The 23,753-nt window shown below is 50.8% G+C and overlaps 1 protein-coding gene across 2 annotated transcripts; it reads left to right on the top strand.

Annotated features, from left to right (window-relative positions):
• Nucleotides 1-1,194: 1,194 nt before the first annotated feature.
• Rdh13 (retinol dehydrogenase 13) lies at nucleotides 1,195-21,041 on the top strand. Of its 2 annotated transcripts, none has more exons than XM_027430712.2 (7): nucleotides 1,195-1,382; nucleotides 2,564-2,682; nucleotides 4,951-5,106; nucleotides 15,044-15,148; nucleotides 17,073-17,285; nucleotides 18,431-18,532; nucleotides 20,624-21,041. In XM_027430712.2, exons 1-7 carry the CDS (start codon nucleotides 1,318-1,320, stop codon nucleotides 20,866-20,868), a joined length of 1,005 nt encoding a protein of 334 aa, XP_027286513.1. In that variant the 5' UTR covers nucleotides 1,195-1,317; the 3' UTR covers nucleotides 20,869-21,041. The 2 variants fall into 2 exon arrangements, with proteins under 2 accessions (XP_027286513.1, XP_027286514.1); XM_027430713.2 differs by lacking the exon at nucleotides 1,195-1,382 and adding an exon at nucleotides 2,067-2,220.
• Nucleotides 21,042-23,753: the final 2,712 nt, after the last annotated feature.

Genomic DNA, 23,753 nt, shown 5'->3' with positions numbered 1-23,753 from the left:
CTGTGACTAGGCTTTCAGGAACACCACATAATCGACGCTCCCTCCAGCAGGGAGGCTCCCGGTTCTTGCCAACACTGAATATTTACCATGACTTTCCGTGTTGCCAATCTGATAATCGAAAAATATTATCCCATTGTCACCGTCAAGAGGACAAATGAGATGTCAATGTGTGCGGGGAAATTTTCTACCACAATCTATATAGCTTTGCCCCCAACTTACTTCCTTCTGTCCGTCTTTCTTTTCTCTCTCCACCCCCACCCCGCCTCTGCTTCTAGACACCAAAGCTTCAGTGTATTTTAAACATTTATTTTCTTCTTTTTCTTCTTCTTCTTCTTCTTCTTCTTCTTCTTCTTCTTCTTCTTCTTCTTCTTCTTCTTCTTCTTCTTCTCCTCCTCCTCCTCCTCCTCCTCCTCCTCCTCCTCCTCCTCCTCCTCCATACACAAGCCACTGTGGGAGGTCAGAGGACAACTTTTGGGAGTTGGTTCTATCTTTCCACCATGCCAGTTCTAGGGATGAAACACAACTTGCAAAGCTTGTATAACAAGTTCCTTTTCCCAGGGAGCCATCCCACTGGGCTCGGTATGTCGTTTTCAAGACAATATCCTTCTTTTCCTTCAGATCCAGGGGTCCAGGTCCCAGCCTCCTCCCTCAAACCCAGGAGACCACACGCACACACGTCCTCACTTAGACACAAGAGTTCAGACCCCCCCATCCCTCCCTCAGACTCAGGGATCCAGGCCCCACATTTCCTCCTCCTCCCTCCACAAGACCTATGCAGAAAGTGCTATTGTCAAATATTATGTAGAGGAGGAAGCTCATGGTTCATTCTACGGGGTCTCGCTGTCTGGAAATAAATGGTACCATGTCGTGTGCGACCCCCAAACCCCGTGTAATCCTGGAACTCTTTCTGCAGATCAGGCTGGCCTCGAACTCAGAGATCCTCCTGCCTCTGTCTCTGGAGTGCTGGGGGTAGCTCCCAGATGTTTAAAAAAGAAGAAACAAAAACAAAACCAAAAACAAAACACCCCCCCCGCCCCCAGGACGCCTTTGGATTGGTTGAGCGTGACGACATTTGAGCCGGCGGCTGGCTCGCCCGTCAACCTCGGCCCCGCCCATCTCCCCTGAAACTACGATTCCCAGCATTAAGTGCGCCGGGGGCCAGCCTCCCAAGGAAGCCCCGCCCCGCACTCGGCCACGCCCCAGGGCGTGCTCTGGAGGCCGCGTCCTGCCACTTCTTCCACGCACGTGGGGTTCCGGAGCCCCGCGTCGGAGCGGCCCGGGGTGCAGATCCAGCAACACGCTGTTCCCCAGCCTGGCATGAACCGCTTTCTGCTGCCGGTGTCCGTAGTGGGCACGGTGATCGGCGGCACCGTGCTGCTCAAGTGAGTGTGCGCGCGCTTGGTGCAAGGCCTGCGGCAGGGGACTGCCGAGCAAGGCCAGGGAAGGGTCCTTTTTTAGCCCCAGCCCTCAGTCCGGGATTCTCCCAGTTTGCTTAACCACCGGCACCGCCTTTCTGGACCGAGCTGAGGGGCGTCACCTCCCCAAGGTCACCTGGGGAGAAGGGGTGGAGCCCGGATCTTGTGCAGTTTTTTTTTTTTTTTTGTCTGCACCACTCATTACTTTCCCTCCTCTTCCCTTCCCTGTCCGCCCCTCTCCCCTCCCCTTTTCCCTTCCTTGCGTTTTTTGAGACAGGTTCTCACCGTGCAGCCCTGGCTGGCCTAGAACTCATGTAGACCAGAGAGCCACCTGCCTCTGCCTCCCGGAGTGCTAGGATCAAAGCGTGTGTCTCCACGCACCGCCCACCTCTTGAATTTTTTAGTTTTTATTTTGGTTTGCGTGTGTGTTTATGTCACGCTTTCTGAGATTAGAAGAGGGGGGTCTCAGATCTCCTGGAACTGGAGTTATGGATGGCTGTGAGCCACCACGTGGGTTCTGGGAACCGAACCCGGAGCCTTTGTAAGAGCAACAGTTCTCTTAGTGCCGAGACGTCTCCCCAGCCCCACGCTGTCTATAGTTATTTTGATCGTATCTACTTTTCACTCCAACTTCCTGGACCCCCCCCCCCACGTCCCCCTTCCAACTTCATGTCCTTTATTTTATTGACTTATTTGGAGACAAGGTGTCATGCAGCCTAGGCTGGCCTTGAACTTGCGGTGTAGCTCAGGATAACCTTGAAGTCCTCATCCTCCTGCCAATGCCTCCCCAGTGATGGGCTTGCAGGTGTGCACCACCACTCCTGGCTGCGGTCTTTTGGTTTTGTTTTTTGAGGCAGGGTTTCCCGGTGTAACCCTGGCTGACCTGGAACTCGCTCTGTAGACCAGGCTGGCTTTGAACTCAGAGATCCACCTGCCTCTGCCTCCCAAGTGCTGGGATTAAAGGCGTGCGCCACCACCCTTGGCGTCATGGAGACTTCCCAAGTGGAGTCCTCCGCTGAGACCAGGATAAAGACACCATATGTTTTGGTTCTTGGGTGGGGGATGTGATCTCAGAAGGGTGCTTAGCCCCAGATCATAAATCCAGGCAGGAGGCAGACAGAATTGACTCTGCTGTTTCTCACCCTCAGGGACTATGTCGCTGGTGGGGCTTGTCCCAGCAAGGCCACTATACCTGGGAAGACTGTCATCGTGACTGGAGCCAACACAGGTATCGGGAAACAGACTGCTTTAGAACTGGCTAAAAGAGGTAAGAGCACCACCAGCTTTGGGGTTTTGAAGAGATTCGTGCACACTGGTGTGTGTGGCAGCCTTGTTTAAAATAGCTCAAAGGTGGAAGCATTCGAGGCACTCATTTGCAGACAGACAGAATGTGGTCCGTCCGTACACTAGAATATTACCAAGCTTTCAGAAGGACAGGAATTTGGACATGCTCCTGTGTGGTGATTCTAGAGGCTGTTGTGCTAAGTGAAAAAAGCCAGACACACAGAAAAGACTACTGTGTAATTTTGTTTGTTAGAGTAGTTACTCTTTTTTTTTTTTTAAATCTATTTCTATTATGTATTGTATCTATGTTGGTGTTGCCGTGTGTGTGTGTGTGTGTGTGTGTGTGTGTGTGTGTGTGTGTGTGTGTGTTTCAGAGGACAGCTGTTGTGGATTTTCTTGTCCTGCCACCCTACTTTAGCCCCAAATAAGCACACAGATGCTATATTAATTATAAAATGTTGGCCGGTGGCTTGGGCTTCTTATTGGCTACCTCTGTCTTAATTATTAGCCCATTTCTATTAATCTATGTATTTCCACATGGTTTTGGCTTACTGGAGAATGCCTTGCATGTCCTCTCTTCCTGGGCTCTACTGCCTACATTTCCCAGAATTTTTATCTCCTAGCCCAGCCTATACTTCCTGCCTGGCCAAATAGCCAGTCAGTGTTTTATTCATTAACCAGTAAGAGGAACATATGCATAGAAGGACATCACCCCATCAGACAACTATGGAAGGTGGTGTCTCCTTCTATTATGTAGGTCCTGGGGATTGAACTCCTCAGACTTGGCTGCAGTTGCCTTTACCTGTTGAGCTAATCTCCAGCCCCTGTATTTGTGTATAACTTGATAAGTCTGCTTAATTGTGTGTGTGTGTGTGTGTGTGTGTGTGTGTGTGTGTGTGTGTGTACATTTGCACATGCTTGTGGAGGACACAAGTCAGCCTCTGGTGCCGTTGCTCAGGATATCATAGTAACGGCAGCACTAGACTCATTGCACACTCCCGTACATCCCCAAAATGTTTCCGTCTCCCACCTGTTCTTAGAATATTTCGTGACCCTGAAGGGACCTTCATCTCGTTACTCATCACCCACCACGCCCCGATCTTCCCCGTTTCCCCAGCTCCAGGAAACCTGTGTCTGCTCTCTGTCTCTGGATTTGCCTGTTCAGGACACTTCATATAAGTGGAAGCATGTGTGAATTTTGTTGTTGTTTTTCGAGACAGGGTTTCTCTGTGGCTTTGGAGGCTGTCCTGGAACTAGCTCTTGTAGACCAGGCTGGTCTCGAACTCACAGAGATCCACCTGCCTCTGCCTCCCGAGTGCTGGGATTAAAGGCGTGCGCCACAACCGATGGCGCATCTATGAATTTTTCGTCTGACACACTGTGTATAGTGGTTTCAAGGTCCATTCACTGTGTCATGTGTCTGCGTCATTCCCTTTTATGGCTGAACAATATACTATCACATGGATAAACTAGTTGGTTTATGTATTGATCAGTCCGTTGCTATTGTTTGAGTGTGTGTGTTGGGGATTGAACCCAGGGCTGCTTCTTTATTAGTCAGGTGCTCTACCACTGAGCCATACCCCCAGCCCCTCACTGGGGGATTCTAGGCAGGGGCTCTACCACTGAGCCACACCCCAGCCCCTCACTGGGGGATTCTAGGCAGGGGCTCTACCACTGAGCCACGCCCCCAGCCCCTCACTGGGGGATTCTAGGCAGGGGCTCTACCACTGAGCCACACCCCAGCCCCTCACTGGGGGATTCTAGGCAGGGGCTCTACCACTGAGCCACGCCCCCAGCCCCTCCCTCACTGGGGGATTCTAGGCAGGGGCTCTACCACTGAGCCATGCTCCCAGCTCCTCATTTGGGGACTGTGGGCAAACACTCTACCACTGAGCCACACCCTCAGCCCTGTACTGGTAAATTTTAGGAGAAGCTCTGCTGCTGAATTAAGTCCTCAGTCCTGTTTTCTTTTTTACTTTTTGAGATAGGTTCTTACTAAATTATCCAGGCAGGTCTCGAACTCACTTTGTAGCCTAGGCAGGCTTTGAACTGGCAATCCTCCTGCCTCAGCCTCCAGAGTCACTGCTAAGCCTGAGTAATTGGGTTTCCATCTTTTGACTATTGAATATATCACTAAGACTTCTTATGTACAGGTTTTATGTGGGTGCATGCTTTTATGTCCGTTGGGTAGATATGTAGGGGTAGGTTTGTTTTCTTTTTCTTTTCATGTTTTGTTTGCCTGGGCATCCAGGAGGAAACATCATCCTGGCCTGTCGTGACATGGAGAAGTGTGAGGCGGCCGCGAAGGACATCCGCGGAGAGACCTTGAATCCCCGTGTACGCGCTCAGCACCTAGACTTGGCTTCCCTCAAGTCCATCCGAGAGTTTGCTAGCAAGATCATCGAAGGTAGGCGGGAGGGCACTGCCTTTTCCAGCCAAGGTTTGGAGCTTCCAGCCGGTTCTCTGAGAACCCGAAGCCAGTGCATTCTAGAGAAGAGACCGGTCAATGTGGTCTACTGACTGAATTCGGCCGCCCTGTTTTTTCTGTCGTTTTCAGAAGATCACGTGTGCCTACTCATGAGAGTCCATCGTGATCTGGTTTGTGGACTGTTGGCATTCCCTCGGAGTAGGAGCGGGTAGTGGTTTGGATCAGAATGGCCTCCGTAGGCTCTTACGTTTGAATGTTTGGTCCCCAGGTAGTAGGACTGTTTGAGAAGGATTGGGAGGTGTGGTCTTGCTGCAGGAGGTGTGTCACTGAGGGTGGGGCTTTGAGGGTTCAAAAGCCCACACCATTGCCAGTTAGCTCTCTCTGCCTCATGGTTATCCATCAGTTGGGAGCTCTCGGCTGCTGCCCCAGCACCATGCCTGCCTGTCTGTTGCATTTTCCCCACCGGGATGGTCATGGTCTCATTCTCTGAAACTGTGAGCCTCCTCGGATAAACTCTTTCCTCTATAAGTTGTCTTGGTCATGGTGTCTTACTTACCACAGCAATAGAAAAGGAACTAAGACACAGGGGTTGGGGAAGGTCACTGGACCCTTATCTGAGTGTCTAGACACTCCTTCCAGCCATTTCTATATGGTTTTTCCTCAGATTGCACATGGCGTCTGGGGCCTGGGGAAGGGACTAAAATATGTAGGCTGGGGATGGCTAACTGAGAGGGGAATCTATCTGTGTGGCCATAAATACAGACCTGCCATGCAGCTTTGGGGTCACCTCACTCTTGCCTACAACCCCTTATGTATGGTCTGTAAGTAAGCCCAATAAACCAGTGGGTTTCCCAGGGTGAACCTCATGGAATGGAATTTTGGTTTGCCATTGGGACCTTAATAATATTATTATTTTATCTTAAAGATTTTTTTTTAAAATTTTTATTTATGTGTATGCTTGAGTGTCCTCAGACATGAAAAGAAGGAGTTGGATCCTCTCCAGCTAGAATTACAGATGGTGGTGAGCCTCTCTTTGTGGGTGCTGGGAACAAAATTTGGGTCCTCTGGAAGACCCAAATATGTGTAACCACTGAGCCATCTCTCTGGCCGCTCCGTGGGACTCTGCAAGGAGGAAAGGGAAGTAAGCATGGTTTGTAGGGTTTGGGCAGCTCAGGCCTCTGAGTCACCCTTTCCTAGTGGAGGCTCCCACTGTTTCTAGAGCTAGGAAGAGGGGCTCGCTGCGCCCACACTGGTTGTTCCAACCACAGGGTTTACGCTGAAGACTTGTTTCCCTGCTGGGAGTCTGGAATCTGGGCAGGTCGGCTGTTCCGGTGGCCGGAGTCTGGGCCGTGAGTAGCAGCAGACATTTCCCCCTTTCTCTTCTGGAGGCTGGAAGTGCAGGACACTGGCAGATCTGTGTAACTGCAGCGCTTAATTGGTCTAGATAATAAAAAGCCAGAGTCAGATATAGAGGGAAATGCTGAGAGGTCAGAGGAGGAGCAGCCACAGCCACACCTTACCTCCTAAGCATCTCAGCAGACAGGAGAGGGATTTCCGGCTTCTCCCTGCTTATATCCTCTTCCTGCCCAGCTACCTCACTTCCTGTCTGTCTGTACAGACCTCCAGACCTCTATGGTTAGCTAGTGGCCAGCTCCATTCTCCGACCTTCAGACAGGCAGGATATCACCACAGATCTGCTTCTGTGAGGCCTCACTTCCTGGTTCGTGAGTAGCACCATGGGTGTGTCAGTGGTGGAATGGGGAGGAAGCCTCTTTTGTGAGTGTAAAGCTAATCCGGAGGTTCCGTCCTTAGGGCCCAACACCTATAGGGAACCAGAGCCAATAGGATCCAGCTCTATTTTTCTCTGTGTGTGTGTGTGTGTGTGTGTGTGTGTGTGTGTGTCTCTGTGTGTGTGTGAGTGTGTGTGTGTGAGTGTGTGAGTGTGTGTGAGTGTGTGTGTGTGTGAGTGTGTGTGTCTGTGTGTGTGAGTGTGTGTGAGTGTGTGAGTGTGTGTGTGTGTGAGTGTGTGTGAGTGTGTGTGTGTGTGTGTGTCTGTGTGTGTGAGTGTGTGTGAGTGTGTGAGTGTGTGTGTGAGTGTGTGTGTGTGTGTGTGTGAGTGTGTGTCTGTGTGTGAGTGTGTGTGTGTGTGTGTGTGTGTGTGAGTGTGTGTGAGTGTGTGTGTGTCTGTGTGTGTGTGTGTGTGTGTGTGTGTGTGTGTGTGTGTGTGTGTGTGAGTGTGTGTGTGTGTGTGTGTGTGTGTGTGTGTGATGTGTGTGTGTGTGTGTGTGTCTTGTGTGTGTGTGAGTATGTGTGTGTGTGTGTCTGTGTGTGTGTGTGAGTGTGTCTGTGTGTATGTGTGTGTGTGTGTGAGTGTGTGTGTGAGTATGTGTGTGTGTGTGAGTGTGTGTGTCTGTGTGTGTGTGTCTGTGTCTGTGTGTGTGTGAGTGTGTGTGTGTATGTGTGTCTGTGTGTGTGTGTGTGAGTGTGTGTGTGTCTGTGTGTCTGTGTGTGTGAGTGTGTGTGAGTGTGTGTGTGTGAGTGTGTGTGTGTGTGTGTGAGTGTGTGTGTGTGTGTGAGTGTGTGTGAGTGTGTGAGTGTGTGTGAGTGTGTGTGTGTCTGTGTGTCTGTGTGTGTGAGTGTGTGTGAGTGTGTGTGTGTGAGTGTGTGTATGTGTGTGTGAGTGTGTGTGTGTGTGTGAGTGTGTGTGAGTGTGTGTGTCTGTGTGTGTGTGTATGTGTGTCTGTGTCTGTGTGTGTGTGAGTGTGTGTGTGTATGTGTGTCTGTGTGTGTGTGTGTGTGTGGTGTGTGTGTGTATGTGTGTCTGTGTGTGTGTGTGAGTGTGTGTGTGTGTGTGTGAGTGTGTGTGTGTCTGTGTCTGTGTGTGTGTGAGTGTGTGTGTGTATGTGTGTCTGTGTGTGTGTGTGTGAGTGTCTGTGTGTGTGTGTGTCTGTGTGTGTGTGTGAGTGTGTCTGTGTGTATGTGTGTGTGTGTGTGAGTGTGTGTGTGAGTATGTGTGTGTCTGTGTGTGTGTGTCTGTGTGTGTGTGTGTGAGTGTGTGTGTGTGTGTGTGAGTGTGTATGAACACATGAAAGTGTGAACACACACACACACACACACACACACACACTATGGGGAATTGGCTCACACAGGTGTGGAGCTGACAGGATCCAGGTCTGCAGCTTGCTAACTCTAGACGCAGGAGATCGGTGGATACATTTCCTCTACCCCTGAGCCACGCCCCAGCCCCTCACTGGGGGATTCTAGGCAGGGGCTCCACCACTGAGCCACGCCCCCAGCCCCTCACTGGGGGATTCTAGGCAGGGGCTCTACCACTGAGCCACGCCCCCAGCCCCTCACTGGGGGATTCTAGGCAGGGGCTCTACCACTGAGCCACGCCCCCAGCCCCTCACTGGGGGATTCTAGGCAGGGGCTCTACCACTGAGCCACGCCCCCAGCCCCTCACTGGGGGATTCTAGGCAGGGGCTCTACCACTGAGCCACGCCCCCAGCCCCTCACTGGGGGATTCTAGGCAGGGGCTCTACCACTGAGCCACGCCCCCAGCCCCTCACTGGGGGATTCTAGGCAGGGGCTCTACCACTGAGCCACGCCCCCAGCCCCTCACTGGGGGATTCTAGGCAGGGGCTCTACCACTGAGCCACGCCCCCAGCCCCTCACTGGGGGATTCTAGGCAGGGGCTCTACCACTGAGCCACGCCCCCAGCCCCTCACTGGGGGATTCTAGGCAGAGGCTCTACCGCTGAGCCACGCCCCCAGCCCCTCACTGGGGGATTCTAGGCAGAGGCTCTACCGCTGAGCCACGCCCCCAGTCCCTCACTGGGGGATTCTAGGCAGAGGCTCTACCGCTGAGCTCTATTCTCACTCAGTCCCGCCCTATCTTTTTAGGAGTCAGGATCACAGCCGATGCTGACTATGCAGGATGATGGATGGACCCGGTGGGGATGTGTGGGGATGTGTTACAGTGATTAAAAACACGGCATCCGTGAGGTGGGAAGACGGAAGTCACGGAGGACCCAGGGTCAGATCCGGGAGTGGGACACAGTGCTGCAGTGAGCAGCTGGCAGGGTTAGCGTCCGGCTGGGGTTGTGCTCGCTGCAGAATCACGTCTGACGTTGGGCGGTGAGCGGAGACGGCCATGACACCGGCTCGCCGTTGCTCCGGGTTTCTGGTGATGCTAAGGGCACAGATGAGTCAGAAAGTCACAAGGGCCCTGTGTGTCAGGTCTTGTGTTGCTGGAGGGCAGCGCCTGCGCCTCTTTTTTGTTGAGTTCCCCTTGATAATCCCAGGGCTCCGCTGGCAGATTCTGTATTTCGGTCTCACTGAGGGCTGACTCACCCCCTGGTTTCCTTCCAGGCGATGTCAAAGGTGTCACGTGTCAGCCTTTTGATTACGAGCGTAGCTTGGAACACCTGGAGTCAGGGAGTGCAAAGCATGTTCAGCGTGCTAGCTTCCTTAATTTAACTTACCTTTTATTTTATTGTATTACTTATTATTTTTATGTATATCTGCCTGCACTCCAGAAGAGGGCGCCAGATTTCATTACAGAAGGTTGTGAGCTGCCCTGTGGGTGCTGAGAATCAAACCCAGGTCCTTTGGAAGAGTAGCCAGTGCTTTGAGCTGTCTTCCCAGCCCCTTGGTTTTTTAATTTTTTATCTTTTTAAATTTATTATTATTATTATTATTATTATTATTATTATTATTATTTGGTTTTTCGAGACAGGGATTCTCTGTGTAGCTTTGGAGCCTGTCCTGGCACTCGCTCTGGAGACCAGGCTGACCTCGAACTCACAGAGATCCACCTGCCTCTGCCTCCCGAGTGCTGGGATTAAAGGCGTGCGCCACCAACACCCAGCTAATTAATTTTTATTTCAGTTAAACACAATCTTATTTTACTTACCAATCCCAGTTCCCTCTCTCTCCCGTCTTCCCATTCTCCCCAGCACCCTCCGTCCCACCCCCATCCACTCCCCAGGGAGGGTGAGGCCTCCCATGGGGGGGGGATCATCAGAATCTGTCACATCATTTGGGGCAGGGTCTAGGCCCTCTCCTGTGTATCTAGGCTGAGGTAACATCCCTCCACAGGGAATGGACACCCAAAGCCCATTCGTACACTAGGGATAAATATGGTTCCACTGCCAGAGGCCCCATAGACTGCCCAGGCCCCCAACCGACACCCACGTTCAGGGGGCCTGGTTCTGGTTCCCCAGCTGCCAGTCTGGGGTCTGTGAGCTCCCACTTGCTCAGGTCAGCTGTTTCTGTGGGTTTCCTCAGCATGGTCCTGACCCCTTTGCTCATCACCCCTCCCTCTCTGCAACTGGACTCCAGGAGTTCGGCTCAGTGCTTAGCTGTGGGTCTCTGCTTCTGCTTCTACCACATACTGGATGAAGGCTGGAGGATGTCATTTAAGGTCGTCATCAACCTCACTATAGGAGAAGGGCATTGAAGGCAGCCTCTCCATTATTGTTTAGATTCTTAGTTGGGGTCATCCTTGTGGATTCCTGGAGATTTCCCTAGTGCCAGATTCTCGCTAAGCCCATAACGGCTCCCTCTGTTAAGGTGTCTGTTTCCTTGCTCTCCTCCTCTGTTCTAACCCCAGCTCTACATTCCTGACCCCTCACGTTCCCCTCCCCCTTCCTCTCCCCTCCTCTCTCTCCTAGCTCCCTCCCCCCTCGCTCCCAATTTGCTCAGGAGATCTTGTCCCTTTCCCCTTCTCTGGGGGTCCATGTGTGTCTCTCTTAGGGTCCTTGTTTCCTAGCTTCTCTAGAAGTGTGGATTGTGGGCTGGTAATCCTTTGCTCTATGTCTAAAATCCATATATGAGTGAGTACATACCGTGTTTGTCTTTCTGTGACTGGGTTACCTCACTCAGGATGGTTTCTTCTAGTTCCACCCATTTGCCTGCAAATTTTAAGATTCCATTGTCTTTTCCACTGAGTAGTTCTCCATTGTGTAAATGTACCACATTTTCTCTATCCATTCTTCGGTTGAGGGGCATCTAGGCTGCTTCCAGGTTCTGGCTATTACAAATAGTGCTGCTATGAACATGGTTGACCAGATGTCCTTTTTATATGAATGTGCATCCTTTGGGTATATACCTAAGAGTGGAATTGCCCAGCCTCTGTTAACTTTTTTTTTTTTTTCTGGTTAGTTTGTTTTTGTTTTGAAGACAAACAGTCATAGCTCTGGCTGTCCTGGAGGCTGGCCTGGAACTTACAGAGATCTATCTGCCTCTCCCTCTCTAGTAATGGAATTAAAGGCCTGTGCCACCACTGATTGGCCCTTGTTAACTTTTCATTACATCTAATCTATCCAACTATTAATCTATAAATATCTAGTCATCTGTTAATGTATGTATGTATGTAAGTATCTATCAATCTGTCTAGCATGTGTGAGTACAGGTGTACCTTAGCACACATATGAAGGTCAGAGTACAACTTGCAGCAGCAGCCTGTTCTCAAGTGGGTCCCGGGTATCAAACTCAGGTTGTCCCTAGCTTCTTGTGGCAGGAACCAGTGGCAGGCATTACCTTCAAGTGACCCAGTTCGAGTGACCTGCAGTTAGTGACTCACTTCAGCTAGCTGAGCCCATGGTACCAAAGATTCTACAAGCTCCTGTAACAGGGACACCAGCTGGAGACTAAGTGTTCAGAAATATGGGCCTCTATTCTGTGTGTGTGTGTGTGTGTGTGTGTGTGTGTGTGTGTGCGTGCGCGCGTGCGCGAGCGCGCCTACACACACGTGAGATGGCATCACCAAGCACCTTTGTCCACCGAGCCATTTCTCCAGCCCATTTGTTCCCTGCACAGCTACCATTGGTGAGTTCTTTTCTTTTTAATTAATTACGCGAATGTCTGTGGGTATGTGAGGGAACTGGATCCCCTGTAGCTGGGATTGTGGGAGACTGTGAGGTACCTGACGTGGGTGCTGGGAATCGAATCGAGCTTGCCTCTTTTGTGTGTACTTGGTTCTCAGTCTTGCTGGAATGCCTGTTTCAGGAAGGCGGTGACCTGGACTCACCTGTCCACCCCGTATTTCCAGTGCCCAATTATAGTTGCTTAGAGAATACTTGTTGACCGAATAGTAATTACATGATTCTACCAGGCAGGTACTATTATCTTTTTTAATCAAGCAAGAAACTGAGTCGCAGGGAAGCTATGTGAACTGGCCGGTGTCAAAAATCCGGTCAGGTTTTTATGTTTTGAGACCGCCTCACTCTGTAGCCCAGGCTGGCCATGATTAGAGGCACGAGTCACCGTGTCAGGCTTTCGGTGTAAGATGTGAACTCCTGTCTTTGAGGTTCCAGATCTGGTCTACCCCCACCCTTTCCCCGCCCCAACACCGGGAATCAAACCCTGGACTTTGCAGACTTGTGGCGGTTGGTTGTCTACGTGTCAGGTCCTAGAATTGTCTAGGAGATGAACTTCTGGGCATGTCTGTGAGGGAGTTTCTAGATTAGGTTATTTGGGAAGAACCACCCTACCTGGGGGCAGAACCATCCATGGACCAGGGTCCTGGATGCAGTAAAAAGGAGAATCGATCTGAGCATTTATCACTGTACTGGGATTAAAGGTGTGTGCCACTGGCCCCAGCAATGACTTATCTTAGTTTACTAACATTTATTCTTGGTTACATGTATCAGTGCGTGCCTATTTGTGCACGTGTGGGCAGGTGCCCACAGAATTCAAGAGAGGGCAATGGAGGTCCTGGAGCTGGAGTTACAGGTGCTTGTGACTCCTGATGTAGGTGCTGGGAACTGAAGCCCAGTCCTCTGCAAGAGCAACGTGGGCTCTTAACCTCTGAGCCGTCTCTCCAGCCCTGCGACAAGGTTTTGCTTTATCACCCTGGCTGGCCTTGAACTTGTCACCCTCCTGCCCTAGCCTCCCCAGTAGCTTGCGCTCCCCGCCGTGGCTTGGAACTTGTGTTCTTCATTGGTGTCCTATATCGCGCCCCCCCCCCCAACAAAGTGAAGAAAGAGAGCCTTGTCCCGGTCTCCTAGGTTCTAGGCACCCAATTCCTTATCCCCACTGAAAATGTCTTGGAAGTGTTGTGGATTCAGATTCGTCTCTGTGTGGGAGGCCCTGACTCCTAGATCTCAGAAGGTGACCTTGTTTGGAGATAGGCACTTTGCAGAGATTATCGGGTTGAACTGAGGGCATCAGGAGAGGTCCTAGGTCAGAATCCCTGGTGTCGTCATCATGGAAAACTGGGACACAGAGGGCTAAAGAGGATGAGAAGGAGCACAGGGAGGAGCTGGCCATTCATTCCCTTCTTCAGCCCAGCTGGACCAGCTCTCGCTTAGGTCCTGATCCAGCGTCTTAGCCGCATGTATGTAGTACCATGTTCATGCCTGGTGCCCAAGGAGGCTGCAAGAAGGCACTGGATCCCTTAGAACTGGAGATCGTATGGACAGTTTTGTGAGCCGCTGTCTCAGTTAGGGTTCTATTGCTGTGATGAGACACCGTGATCAAAAGCAAGTTGGGGAGGAAAGGGTTTATTTGGCTCACACTTCCACATCGAAGGCAGTCTGGGTAGGAACTCAAGCAGTTCTGGAGCCTGGAGGCAGGAGCTGATGCAGAGGCCATGGAGGGGCTACTAACTGGCTGGCTTCCCCTGGCTTGCTCAGCCTGCTTTCTGATAGAACCCAGGACCACCAGCCTAGGGATGGCACCGCCCACAATGGGCTGAGCCCTCCCCCCACTGATCGTTAATTAAGAAAATGTCCTACACGTTTGCCTACCGTTTGATCTTACGGGAACATTTTCTCAACTGAAGTTTCCTCCTGTCAGATGTCTCTAACTTGAGTCGAGTTAACATAAAACTATCCAGGGCAGCTACCATGGGGGTTCTGGGAACCGATCCCAGGCCCTCCTCCAAATCAACGTGTGGTTTTAACCATTGAGGCATTTCTCCAGCCCCAATTCCTGTTGTTTAAGTTGCTTGGTTTGTAGCATTTTGTGATGTCAGCCAGAACAAATGTCTAGCGTTCTTTTCCTTTTTTTTTTGGGGGGGGTTTGAGACAGGGTTCCTCTGGTAGCTTTGGAACCTATCCTGGCACTCACTCTGGAGACCAGGCTGGCCTCGAACTTACAAGATCCACCTGCCTCTGCCTCCTGAGTGCTGGGATTAAAGGCGTGCGCCACCAACGCCTGGCATCTGGGGTCCTCTTTAGGAACAGTATGCATTCCTATCTGCAGAGCTGTCTGTCCAGTTCCTGCCCAGGTTGTCCTTGAACCCCCTATGTAGCCTGAGGATGACCTCAACCTTCTGGTCCTCTTACCTCCTCCTAAGTGCTTGGATTACAGGTGTTGCCACAATACCGGCTTTATGTGGTACTGGGGATGGTAGCCGGAGTCTGGTGCCCGTTAGACAAACACTCTTGTACCAACTGAGCTATATCCTCAGCCCCGAGGCCCTCACATGAACTCACTTTAACCTCTCTGACAATTTTACTTCTAGTCAAGGTTATGTGTTGAGCTACTTGGGCTCAGGCTCAGTGTACGGCTGTGGGAATATGAGTAGAGGCTGCTCACATCCTGGACGGCCAGTAAGCAAGCAGAGTGGGGCTAGAACCCAGGACACCTTGGTGACTTCCCCAGCAACCAGATTCCACCAGTCAGTGCCCATCACTCTAGTCTTTGTGTCTGTTGTCACAGGACTTCCTCCCTCTGCCTTAGCCTGGCTGGTCTCCCTTAGGAGGACACTAGCCCTGTTGCATCAAGGCCCGTTCCATGATCTTACCTGAATGGCATTCACTCGTCTCTACCAAGATCCTATTTCCTAAAATATCCACCTTGGCAGGCGCCAGGTAGACAAGAATGTGTGTGGGACACTGCCCTCCCCTCAGGCAGGGGTGGAGTCCATCCTCAGCCCTGACGAGCCTGTCCTCACCCGTGTCTTCTAGAGGAGGAGCGAGTGGATATTCTGGTCAACAATGCAGCCGTCATGAGGTGCCCACACTGGACCACTGAGGATGGCTTTGAGATGCAGTTTGGTGTCAACCACCTGGGTGAGGTCTGGGATGACAGTGGGTTCTCGCTGGGGAGACACCCACTCTGGGGGGTGGGGGCTGCTCCATTCTTTTCAAATTTATTAATGTCTCATAGACTGAGTGAGTCTTCCTTTTTTTTCTTCTGTTTTAAAAGTTAGTGTTTAGGTCATCACACAAATGAAGATGGTTTGATATGCATGTGTCCTTACACCTGGGTCTCACTTGTTACTCTCGCCTGCCTCCTGTCCCTCAGGTCCTCTCTCTCTTCCCCCAGTTAGGCCTCTTTCATAGTTTTTTTTTTTTGTTTTGTTTTTGGTTTTTTTTTTTGTTTGTTTTTTTTGAGACAGGGTTTCTCTGTAGGGGAAGCTGTAGCCACGCCTTCTTAGGGGCTGGCTCCGTATTGGTAATTTCTTACTATATTTCTCTGTGGCTTTGGAGCCTATCCTGGAACTAGCTCTTGTAGACCAGGCTGGTCTCGAACTCAGAGTTCGCCTCTGCCTCCCGAGTGCTGGGATTAAAGGCGTGGGCCTCCGCCGCCCGGCTTCTCTTTCATAGTTTTATTTTTGCGGCCCATGATAAAACACCCTGGCAAAAACAGCAGCTCGGGGGAGAAAGGGTTTATCTGGCTCACAGTTCCAGTCCCATCACTTTGGGAAGTCGAGGCAGCTGGTGGCACTTGAAGTGGCCGGTCACGTCACATCCGCAGTCAAGAGCAGAGAGACGCATTTGCACCAACCACTTTCAGGACAGATCTCCCCACACCAGTGATGACAATCAAGATACCCTCCTACAGACAAGGCCACAGCCAACGTGACCTCGGCAGCTCCTCTCTGAGGCTCTGTTTCCAGGCGAGGTTGTGCCAGATTGATTGACAGTGGAAATGACTTCGAGAGCTTGCTCGGTGGCTCTGGTGTGGGAGCACAGCCACTAATACACCCTTCATGGAAGGGAGAAGGTTACCTTCGACCAAGTGCCCAGCTTCTGACATACATGGAACGTGGGGGGTGGGGGGTGGGGGGATAGGGGGGTGGGGGGTGGGGAGACACGACATCTGCCTAACCTGAAGGATCACCTGGGGTCAGCCCTGGAGATTAATGGAATGACTGGTGTCACAGCCAGCTTGCCCTCACATCCAAGTGGTGTACACCTTTAATCCCTGCAGAGGCAGGAGGATTTCCTGCTAATCTAATGAACCGAGTGTGTTCCCGTGCCCATCAGGCAGGGCTACATAGTGAGGCCGTGTCTCAAAAACAGAACCCTTGCTGCTAAGCCTGGCGACCCCAGTTTGCTCCCTGAGACCTGTGTGGTGGAGGGAGAGAACCAGCTCCTGAAGGGTGGTCTTAGCTCCACGTGCGCGATGTGGTGCAGGTGTCCACCCCTTCCCAAATAAATGCAATCAAGAAAAAAATCTTGAGTTCAAGGCCAGCCTGGTCTACAGAGTGAGTTCCAGGACAGCCAGGGCTACACAGAGAAACCCTGTCTTGAAAAACACAAAAACAAAAACAAAAAAAGAAAGAAAAAAAAGAAAAAAAATCAACTGAACATAAATTTAATTTTTTTTCTCCTTAGAAAAACAAAACAACTCCAAACAAAATCACAAAACTGAGTGAGCATGTAGAGGAAGAGGAGGATTATACTACTGCTGGGAATGAAAATTAAAATGGTGGGGCTGGAGAGATGGCTGCGTGGTGAAGAGCGCTGGCTGCCCTTGCAAAAGGACCTGGGTTTAATTCCCGGCATTCCCATGACCTCTCAAACATTTGTATCTCCAGTTCTAGGGGATCCACTGTCCTCTTGTGGCCTCCATAGTTACTGCAGCATGTTTTACACAGATATATGCAGACACAATACTCTACACGTAAAATATATATATATATATATTTTAAAAAGTAAACTGGAATAGCCACTGGAAAAAAGTGTTTTCTGGTCATCCCTCATCCAGGCCACTTTCTGTTGACAAACTTGCTGTTGGACAAGCTGAAGGCCTCCGCCCCTTCGCGCATCATCAACCTGTCATCCCTGGCTCATGTTGCTGGGCACATAGACTTTGATGACTTGAACTGGGAGACGAAGAAGTATGACACCAAGGCGGCCTACTGCCAGAGCAAGTTGGCTGTTGTCCTCTTCACCAAGGAGCTGAGCCGCCGGCTGCAAGGTGTGCACGTGGCGGTCTTTTCCTTTCTTCTTCTTTCCTTTCTTTCTGTGTCTGGAGGTGGTGGTGAAAGGGCAAGTAGTAGCTTTAGATACTGTAGTCAAAAGGATGGCACCTGTGTTACCATGCCCCTTTCCGGTGCCGGAGGCAGACATCACTAATAGATCATGGTTCTAATGATTGCTCTTTAGTCTCAACCAGCCTGCCTTCATCAGACATGCTTATCTTAGATTGCTTCCTAAGCCTCTGGTGTTCTACGCCAGTGGTTGTGGACTGGGGGTGGTTTTGATCCCCAGGGGACATCTGTCAATGTTTGCGGACATGCCTGTCACAAACAGGTTAGCGAGAGGTTGCTCCTGGCATCTAGTGGGTTGAATTCAGGGGTCCTCCTGGATGGTTCCCCAGTTCCTTCCAATCTAATGGAAGGAATGTAGTGTCAGGGATTAAAAAAAAAAAAAAAAAAGCTTTCCCCGGCTTCTTGCTTCTCAAAAGTTGTCTGTGCCAGCCCCCTTTGGGAGATAGTCATAACGGTAGCGTCTTAGATACCACTCCAGTCCCCTGCTTTAGACTCCAGAGGGAACAGTGGAGCTCAGAGATGTGGGCCTATCATGCCTCCAGGGCTGCTGTGCTTGGGGAAGCCACACAAGACAGAGCCACCTTGTAAGAGGAAGCCACTTCAGACGGAGGTTTCAGCACAGAGGATAATGTGGGCTCAAGTGTGGGAAACCGCCTAGAATTGGGAATACCGGGAGTGTAGTGGTGGCTGCAGTAGTTGTGCAGGCAAGGGGCCAGCCTGGTCTTTTTCACTAGTCTTTGTGTGAGCACATTTCTGTGTGTGCATGAGCATGTGGTGTGTGTGTGTGTGTGTGTGTGTGTGTGTGTGAATCAGTGGACAATGTTGGGTGCCATCCACGTTTTTTTTATTTGAGACAGCGTCTCTCCTTGGCCTGGAGCTCACCTCCTAGGCTAAGTTAGCTCCAGCGAGCCCCGGGATCTACCTGTCTCTGTCTCCTCAGCACTCACTAGGGATTAGAAGCCCACATCACCACAGACATGCGTTTTGACCAAACTCAGGACCTCCTGCTCATGTGGCAAGCTCTTTAACAGCTGAGCTCTCTTCCTACCACTCTGCAATCTCTTTTTCCCAGGCTCAGGTGTGACGGTCAATGCTCTGCACCCCGGTGTGGCCAGGACGGAGCTGGGAAGACATACAGGCATGCACAACTCTACCTTCTCCAGCTTCACGCTTGGTGAGTCCCCTTTCAGCTTGGTGTCCCCTCACAGAGCCCTCTCCCTGTGCCCTCTGAGCTGGGGAACCTGGACTTTTCCTCAGAGACCGTCACTTCTCTTTGACTCTGTTTTTCTGTGACTAGGTCTCAGTATATATTTCTGACTGGCTTGGAACTTGTTTCGTAGACCAGGCTGGCCTTGAACTCACAGAGCTCCACCTGCCTCTGCCTCCTGAGTGCTGGGATTAAATAAATGTGCCATCACGTCTGGCAATTTTTTTTCCCTCATCATGGCCTTATGTAGACTAGGCTGGACTTGAGCTCACTATGTAGGTGAGGCTCGTCTTAAACTTCTGATCCTCTCATCTTCTGAGTGCTGGGATTGCAGGTGTGAGCCAATATGCCTGCTGCCGGCTCTGCCTCTCTGTGCTCTCTCCCATGTCTTCCTGGGGTAGAAGATGGGTCGTTTTTCTATGTGGTTCTGGCCTCAGATCAACAGAAAACAGGCTAGAGACCCACTGATAAATAAGAAAACTGTTTTGGTAGAGAAGGAGTGGATGGGGCCGGGTGGTAGAAGGGAAATGGAGGGACGGAACAGGAGGAGGGGAGGAAGGGGAAACTGGTTGGTATGTAAAATAAGTGAAAAAAACAAATAAACAACAAACAAACAAACAAACAACCGTCTTGCACTGGAGGCCTAGGCCCTGCTGCAAATGCTATGACAGACTTTGAAGATCCCCATGGAAGGTCTCACCCTCCCTGGGGAGCAGAAAGGGGTTGGAATAGGGGGTTGGTGGGGGGCAGGGGAGGAGGGGAGGGAGCGGGAACTGAGATTGACATGTAAAACAAGCTCTAATTCAAATAAAAGAAAGAAAACGTCTTGGAGGATAAGTGTTGAGCTGACCCCTAGAGTCAGGCTGTGCACAGGGTAGCCCCAGCTTCATTCAAAACTGTGTCACCCAGGGAGACACATCCCCCGGTTTTAATGGCATCTTGCTGTGTAGACCAGGTTGGCCAGGAGCTTGTCATCCTCCGGCCTCTGCCCCCTGAGTGCTAGGATCACAGATACTCCTCAGCATTGCTGTGCATTGCTTGGCCTTCTAGTTGCCTTATCTGCATGGTGAGGTCCACGATAACCCTACGCTCACAGCCATTGGGAAGATGAGGTGAGCCTGCCCAGGCCTGCGCAGTGCCTGGCCAAGAATGTAGTTTGCCCCACAGCCAAACATTAGGTGGAGAGAGCCTAAATGGGAGGTCTCCGTCGAGTCCCCCTTCCCTCCTTGGAGCTCAGGGAACCCCACAGAAGAGGGGGAGGAAGGATTGTAGCAGCCAGAGGGTCGAGGCCACCAGGAGAACAGGCCTCATAGAATCAACTGAGCAGGGCTCCTAGGGGCTCTCACAGACTGAAGCAGCAACCACAGGGCCTTATGGGTCTGCACTGGGCCCTCTGTGTCATGTTAAGATTGTTAGCTTTTTTTTTGGGGAGACTCCTAACAATAGGAGGTGGCGGGGGGGGGGGTGTCTCTGACTATTTTGTCTGCTCTTGGGACCCTTTTCCTTCTACTAAGTTGCCTCGTCCAGCCTTGATGTGAGGGTTTGTGCCTAATCTTACTGCATCTTATTGTGTGGTGTCCAGTGGTTATCCCTGGAGGCCTGCTCTTTTCTGAAGGGAAACGGAGGAGCAGTGGATCTGGGGGGCGAGAGTGTTGGGGGGGCTCTGGGAGGAGTAGAGGGGAAACTGTGGCAGGATGTATTGTATGAGAGAGGACTTAAAAAGAATAAGAATGCAGTCTGAGTCACTAGAGCATTATAACTGGTGTTTATTATCCCTGAGAATCATTCAGTGGGCATGTATCAAGAATTACCTTGACACGAGAGTACAGTTTGGTAACTTGAGCTCAGTTGGCAGACTGCTCGGCTAGCATGCCACGGATTTGGAGGGATGTTGCCAGGGAAGGGGCCCTTAGAGGGAACAGCAAGGACAACGGCCTGCAAGTGTGCTCCATGGGACTTCAGGACAGCTTCCAGCCTTGGGTTTTGGGTTCCCTGAAGGTAGAGCAGGGAATTTTTTTTCTTTTTTCTTTTGACTGATTGTTCTGTGGTTGATTGTAGGGCCCTTCTTCTGGCTGCTGTTCAAGAGTCCCCAGTTGGCGGCCCAGCCCAGCACATACCTGGCGGTGGCAGAGGAACTAGAGAGTGTTTCTGGAAAGTACTTTGATGGACTCAGAGAGAAGGCTCCATCTCCTGAGGCTGAAGATGAGGAAGTAGCCCGGAGGCTTTGGGCTGAAAGTGCCCACTTGGTGGGCTTGGACATGGCTCATGAGTCCCCTGGAAGAGGACATTCCCTCCCCAGATAACCTTCAAAGATCCAGATGGAGCTGAATCACTAAGGCTGCTGGCTGCCATGCCCTCTTCATCCTCTAGGGGCGGTGTTGACACTGTTAATGATCATGGCTGCTGACTGCCATGCCCTAATCATCCTCTAGGGGCAGTGTTAGCATTGTTGGCATTGTAGATTCTCAAGACCATGGCTGCTGGCTGCCTTGCTCTCATTTTCTCTAGGTGGCAATGTTGGCCCTAGCTTTTATTGTTAGCTGGCCACATTCAATTTGACCGCAGCTGAGCACTGACTGGGGGTGTGTGGTGGTGGCAGGTATAATGTACTCTATTGCTTACTGGGGAGCTGGTCTGTCAGGTGTCTCCCTTGGGAGTGGTTTTGGGCAGTGTCCTAAGACAGTGGTCAGCTTCGGTGTTGAAGAGCGGGTAATCAGACAGATCTGGCCAGTCATAGTTCTTTGTGGGCCTTTGCACACTTCTGTCTCCTCTCTGAGACTTTGTTGTTTCAAAAGCAACTTGGAGGACAAGGGCTTACTTTAGCTTACAGGTTATATATAGTCTCTCATGGAGGAGGGAAGCCGAGGCAGGAACTCAAGGCAAGAGCTCGAAGCAGATACCAGTGGAGGTTTGCTCCCTGGCCTACGTTCAAATACCTTTCTTTTATTTTTATCATTGTTATCTTTTATTTTTATCATTGTTATTTTTTACAGAGAGGGTCTTTACTCTGTAACTCTGCCTTTCCTGGAACCAGGCTGGTCTTGAACTCACAGAGATCTGCCCGCTGGGATTAAAGGCATGTGTCACCATGCCCAGGCCAGGTTCCAGCCCAGTCCTACCTGCCCAGGGATGGCACCGCCCACAGTGGACTTGTCCCTTCTACATCAATTAACAATCAAGAAAGTGTCCCACGGACATTCCCAAAGGACAATCTGTTCCAAGCAATTCTTTGGTTGGGGATCAGTCAGTCCCTCGAGGTTCTAGGTTGATAACCAAACAAACCAGGGCAGCTCTTTTTTTCTTTTCTCTTTCTCTTTTTAAAAATTTAAATTAGAAACAAGCTTGTTTTACGTGTCAATCCCAGTTCCCTCCTCCCTCCCCTCCTCCCCTGCCCCCCACTAACACCCTACCTATCCCATCCCCTTTCTGCTCCCCAGGGAGGGTGAGGCCTTCCATGGGGGATCTTCAAAGTCTGTCACATCATTTGGGGCAGCACCTAAGCCCCCCTCCTCAGAGAGCCTCCCTCTATGTGGAATGGGCTCCCGAAGTCTGTTCGTGTACCAGGGATAAATACTGACGGGACGGCTCTCCATTGCAAATGAAGGATAACTGCTACCTCACCGGATGGTCTGGGCATTAAACTCTGCCTGGCTCAGTAAAGGGCAGCTTGAACCTCTTGGGTACTGGGGTCCAAGCTGAGGTGCTGGGATTCGGTGGCGACCCTGGCATAGGCCTTGCTTCTGTTAGCCCTGCATTGCTCAGGCTGGAATGGAGTGTAGGGTTGCTGCCTTGAAGACCGGCATGGCCTGGGATCATGATCTCTCCAGTCCCTGAGGTGATTTTAACCTTAGACTCCCCCAAGCGTGTTCTTTGATTATAATAACTCGCCGGGGGTAGTGGCACAGCTCTGTAACACCAGCACTTAAGAGCTGGAGAATGGAGAGTTCAAGGTCATCCGCCTGTACCAGCCTGGGCTACACAAGGTCCTGTCAAAACAATGACATCTCCAAATGTGGCCGAGCCACAGATTTAAAATAAAAACAAACGTTTACTCAGCGCGTATGTGTGAGTGCACGTGCACAGGTGTGCCCTTGTGTGTCTGTGTTCTGTGATGGAGTTCAGAGGACAGCTTGTGGGATTCTGTTCTTCTTGGGAGTCCTGGGGATCCAACTCAGATTGTCAAGCTTGGTGACAATGACCTTTAATGACCTTTACCCTCTGAACCATGTTGCCATATGACTCTGAGTCATAGGCTTTATTTTTATCTGTTGTATGTGGAATTTATTCTACATACAACTTGTGTATTTATTCCTTTTAAGAAACCAAGTTTAATCCCAGCACTCGGGAGGCAGAGGCAGGTGGATCTCTGTGAGTTCGAGGCCAGCCTGGTCTACAGAGTGAGTTCCAGGACAGCCAGGACTGTTACACAGAGAAACCCGGTCTCAAAAAACCAAAACCAACCAACCAAACAAACCCCTCCTCCCCAAACCCAAGTTTTAAGTTATCAAGGCAATGAAGCAAGCAGCTTCAGACTTCATAGGGATGGAACGCACAGCTCAGCACATGGTAGTGTGTCCTAGGAAACTTCTGCTTCAGAAATGTGACACTCAGATCCTCAAAAAGCTTAGCGGGGGGGGGGGGTGTCTTCAAGCTGTCTGCATTTTGGGGCAGGAATAGAGACAGAAGCCTTAGCTGAAGGAGGAAAGTGCCTCCATTAGAATAGGTGGTGGCACACACCTTTAATCCCAGCACTCAGAGGCAGGTGGATTCCTGAGTTCAAGGCCAACCTAGTCTACAGAGTGAGTTCCAGGACAGCCAAGGCTACACAGGGAAATCCTGTCTCAAAACAATAACAACGACAAAAAAAAAAAAAAGAAAAGAACAAACAACCCCCCCCCAAAAAAAAAACAAAAAACAACTCAGTAGACCCCTGGGTACTTAGAACAAAACTGGCCTAGAATTGTCACTTGCCAAGCGGCTGCAAAGCCCAGCCAGCCACCTAGCACCTGCTCTGCTGGCACAGTGACGCCAAGCAACTTGGTAAGTGGTGCTGATCATGCTGCAGCCACTAGAGGTCAGAATTGAAAGCTCTTTGGCATCCACCCCGAAGCTACCGCTGTTCACAGACTTTAACAGCGCTCTTCCTAGTAGGGTATAGTTTGCAACCAAATCATAAGTATCAAGGTGG

Source organism: Cricetulus griseus, chromosome 9, assembly GCF_003668045.3.
Source record: "Cricetulus griseus strain 17A/GY chromosome 9, alternate assembly CriGri-PICRH-1.0, whole genome shotgun sequence".
NCBI classification, from domain to species: Eukaryota; Metazoa; Chordata; class Mammalia; order Rodentia; family Cricetidae; genus Cricetulus; species Cricetulus griseus.
Note: the sequence above shows the minus strand (reverse complement) of the source record. Positions and strands in the feature narration are given on the sequence as shown.

What these genes read in the sequence shown, in the direction of transcription:
- Rdh13 (XM_027430712.2), top strand. Translation starts at nt 1,318, where the DNA reads ATGAACCGCTTTCTGCTGCCGGTGTCCGTAGTGGGCACGGTGATCGGC. An exon ending in TTTAGAACTGGCTAAAAGAG is followed by an intron (nt 2,683 to 4,950) that starts GTAAGAGCACCA and finishes CTGGGCATCCAG; the next exon opens with GAGGAAACATCATCCTGGCC. An exon ending in TGCTAGCAAGATCATCGAAG is followed by an intron (nt 5,107 to 15,043) that starts GTAGGCGGGAGG and finishes CGTGTCTTCTAG; the next exon opens with AGGAGGAGCGAGTGGATATT.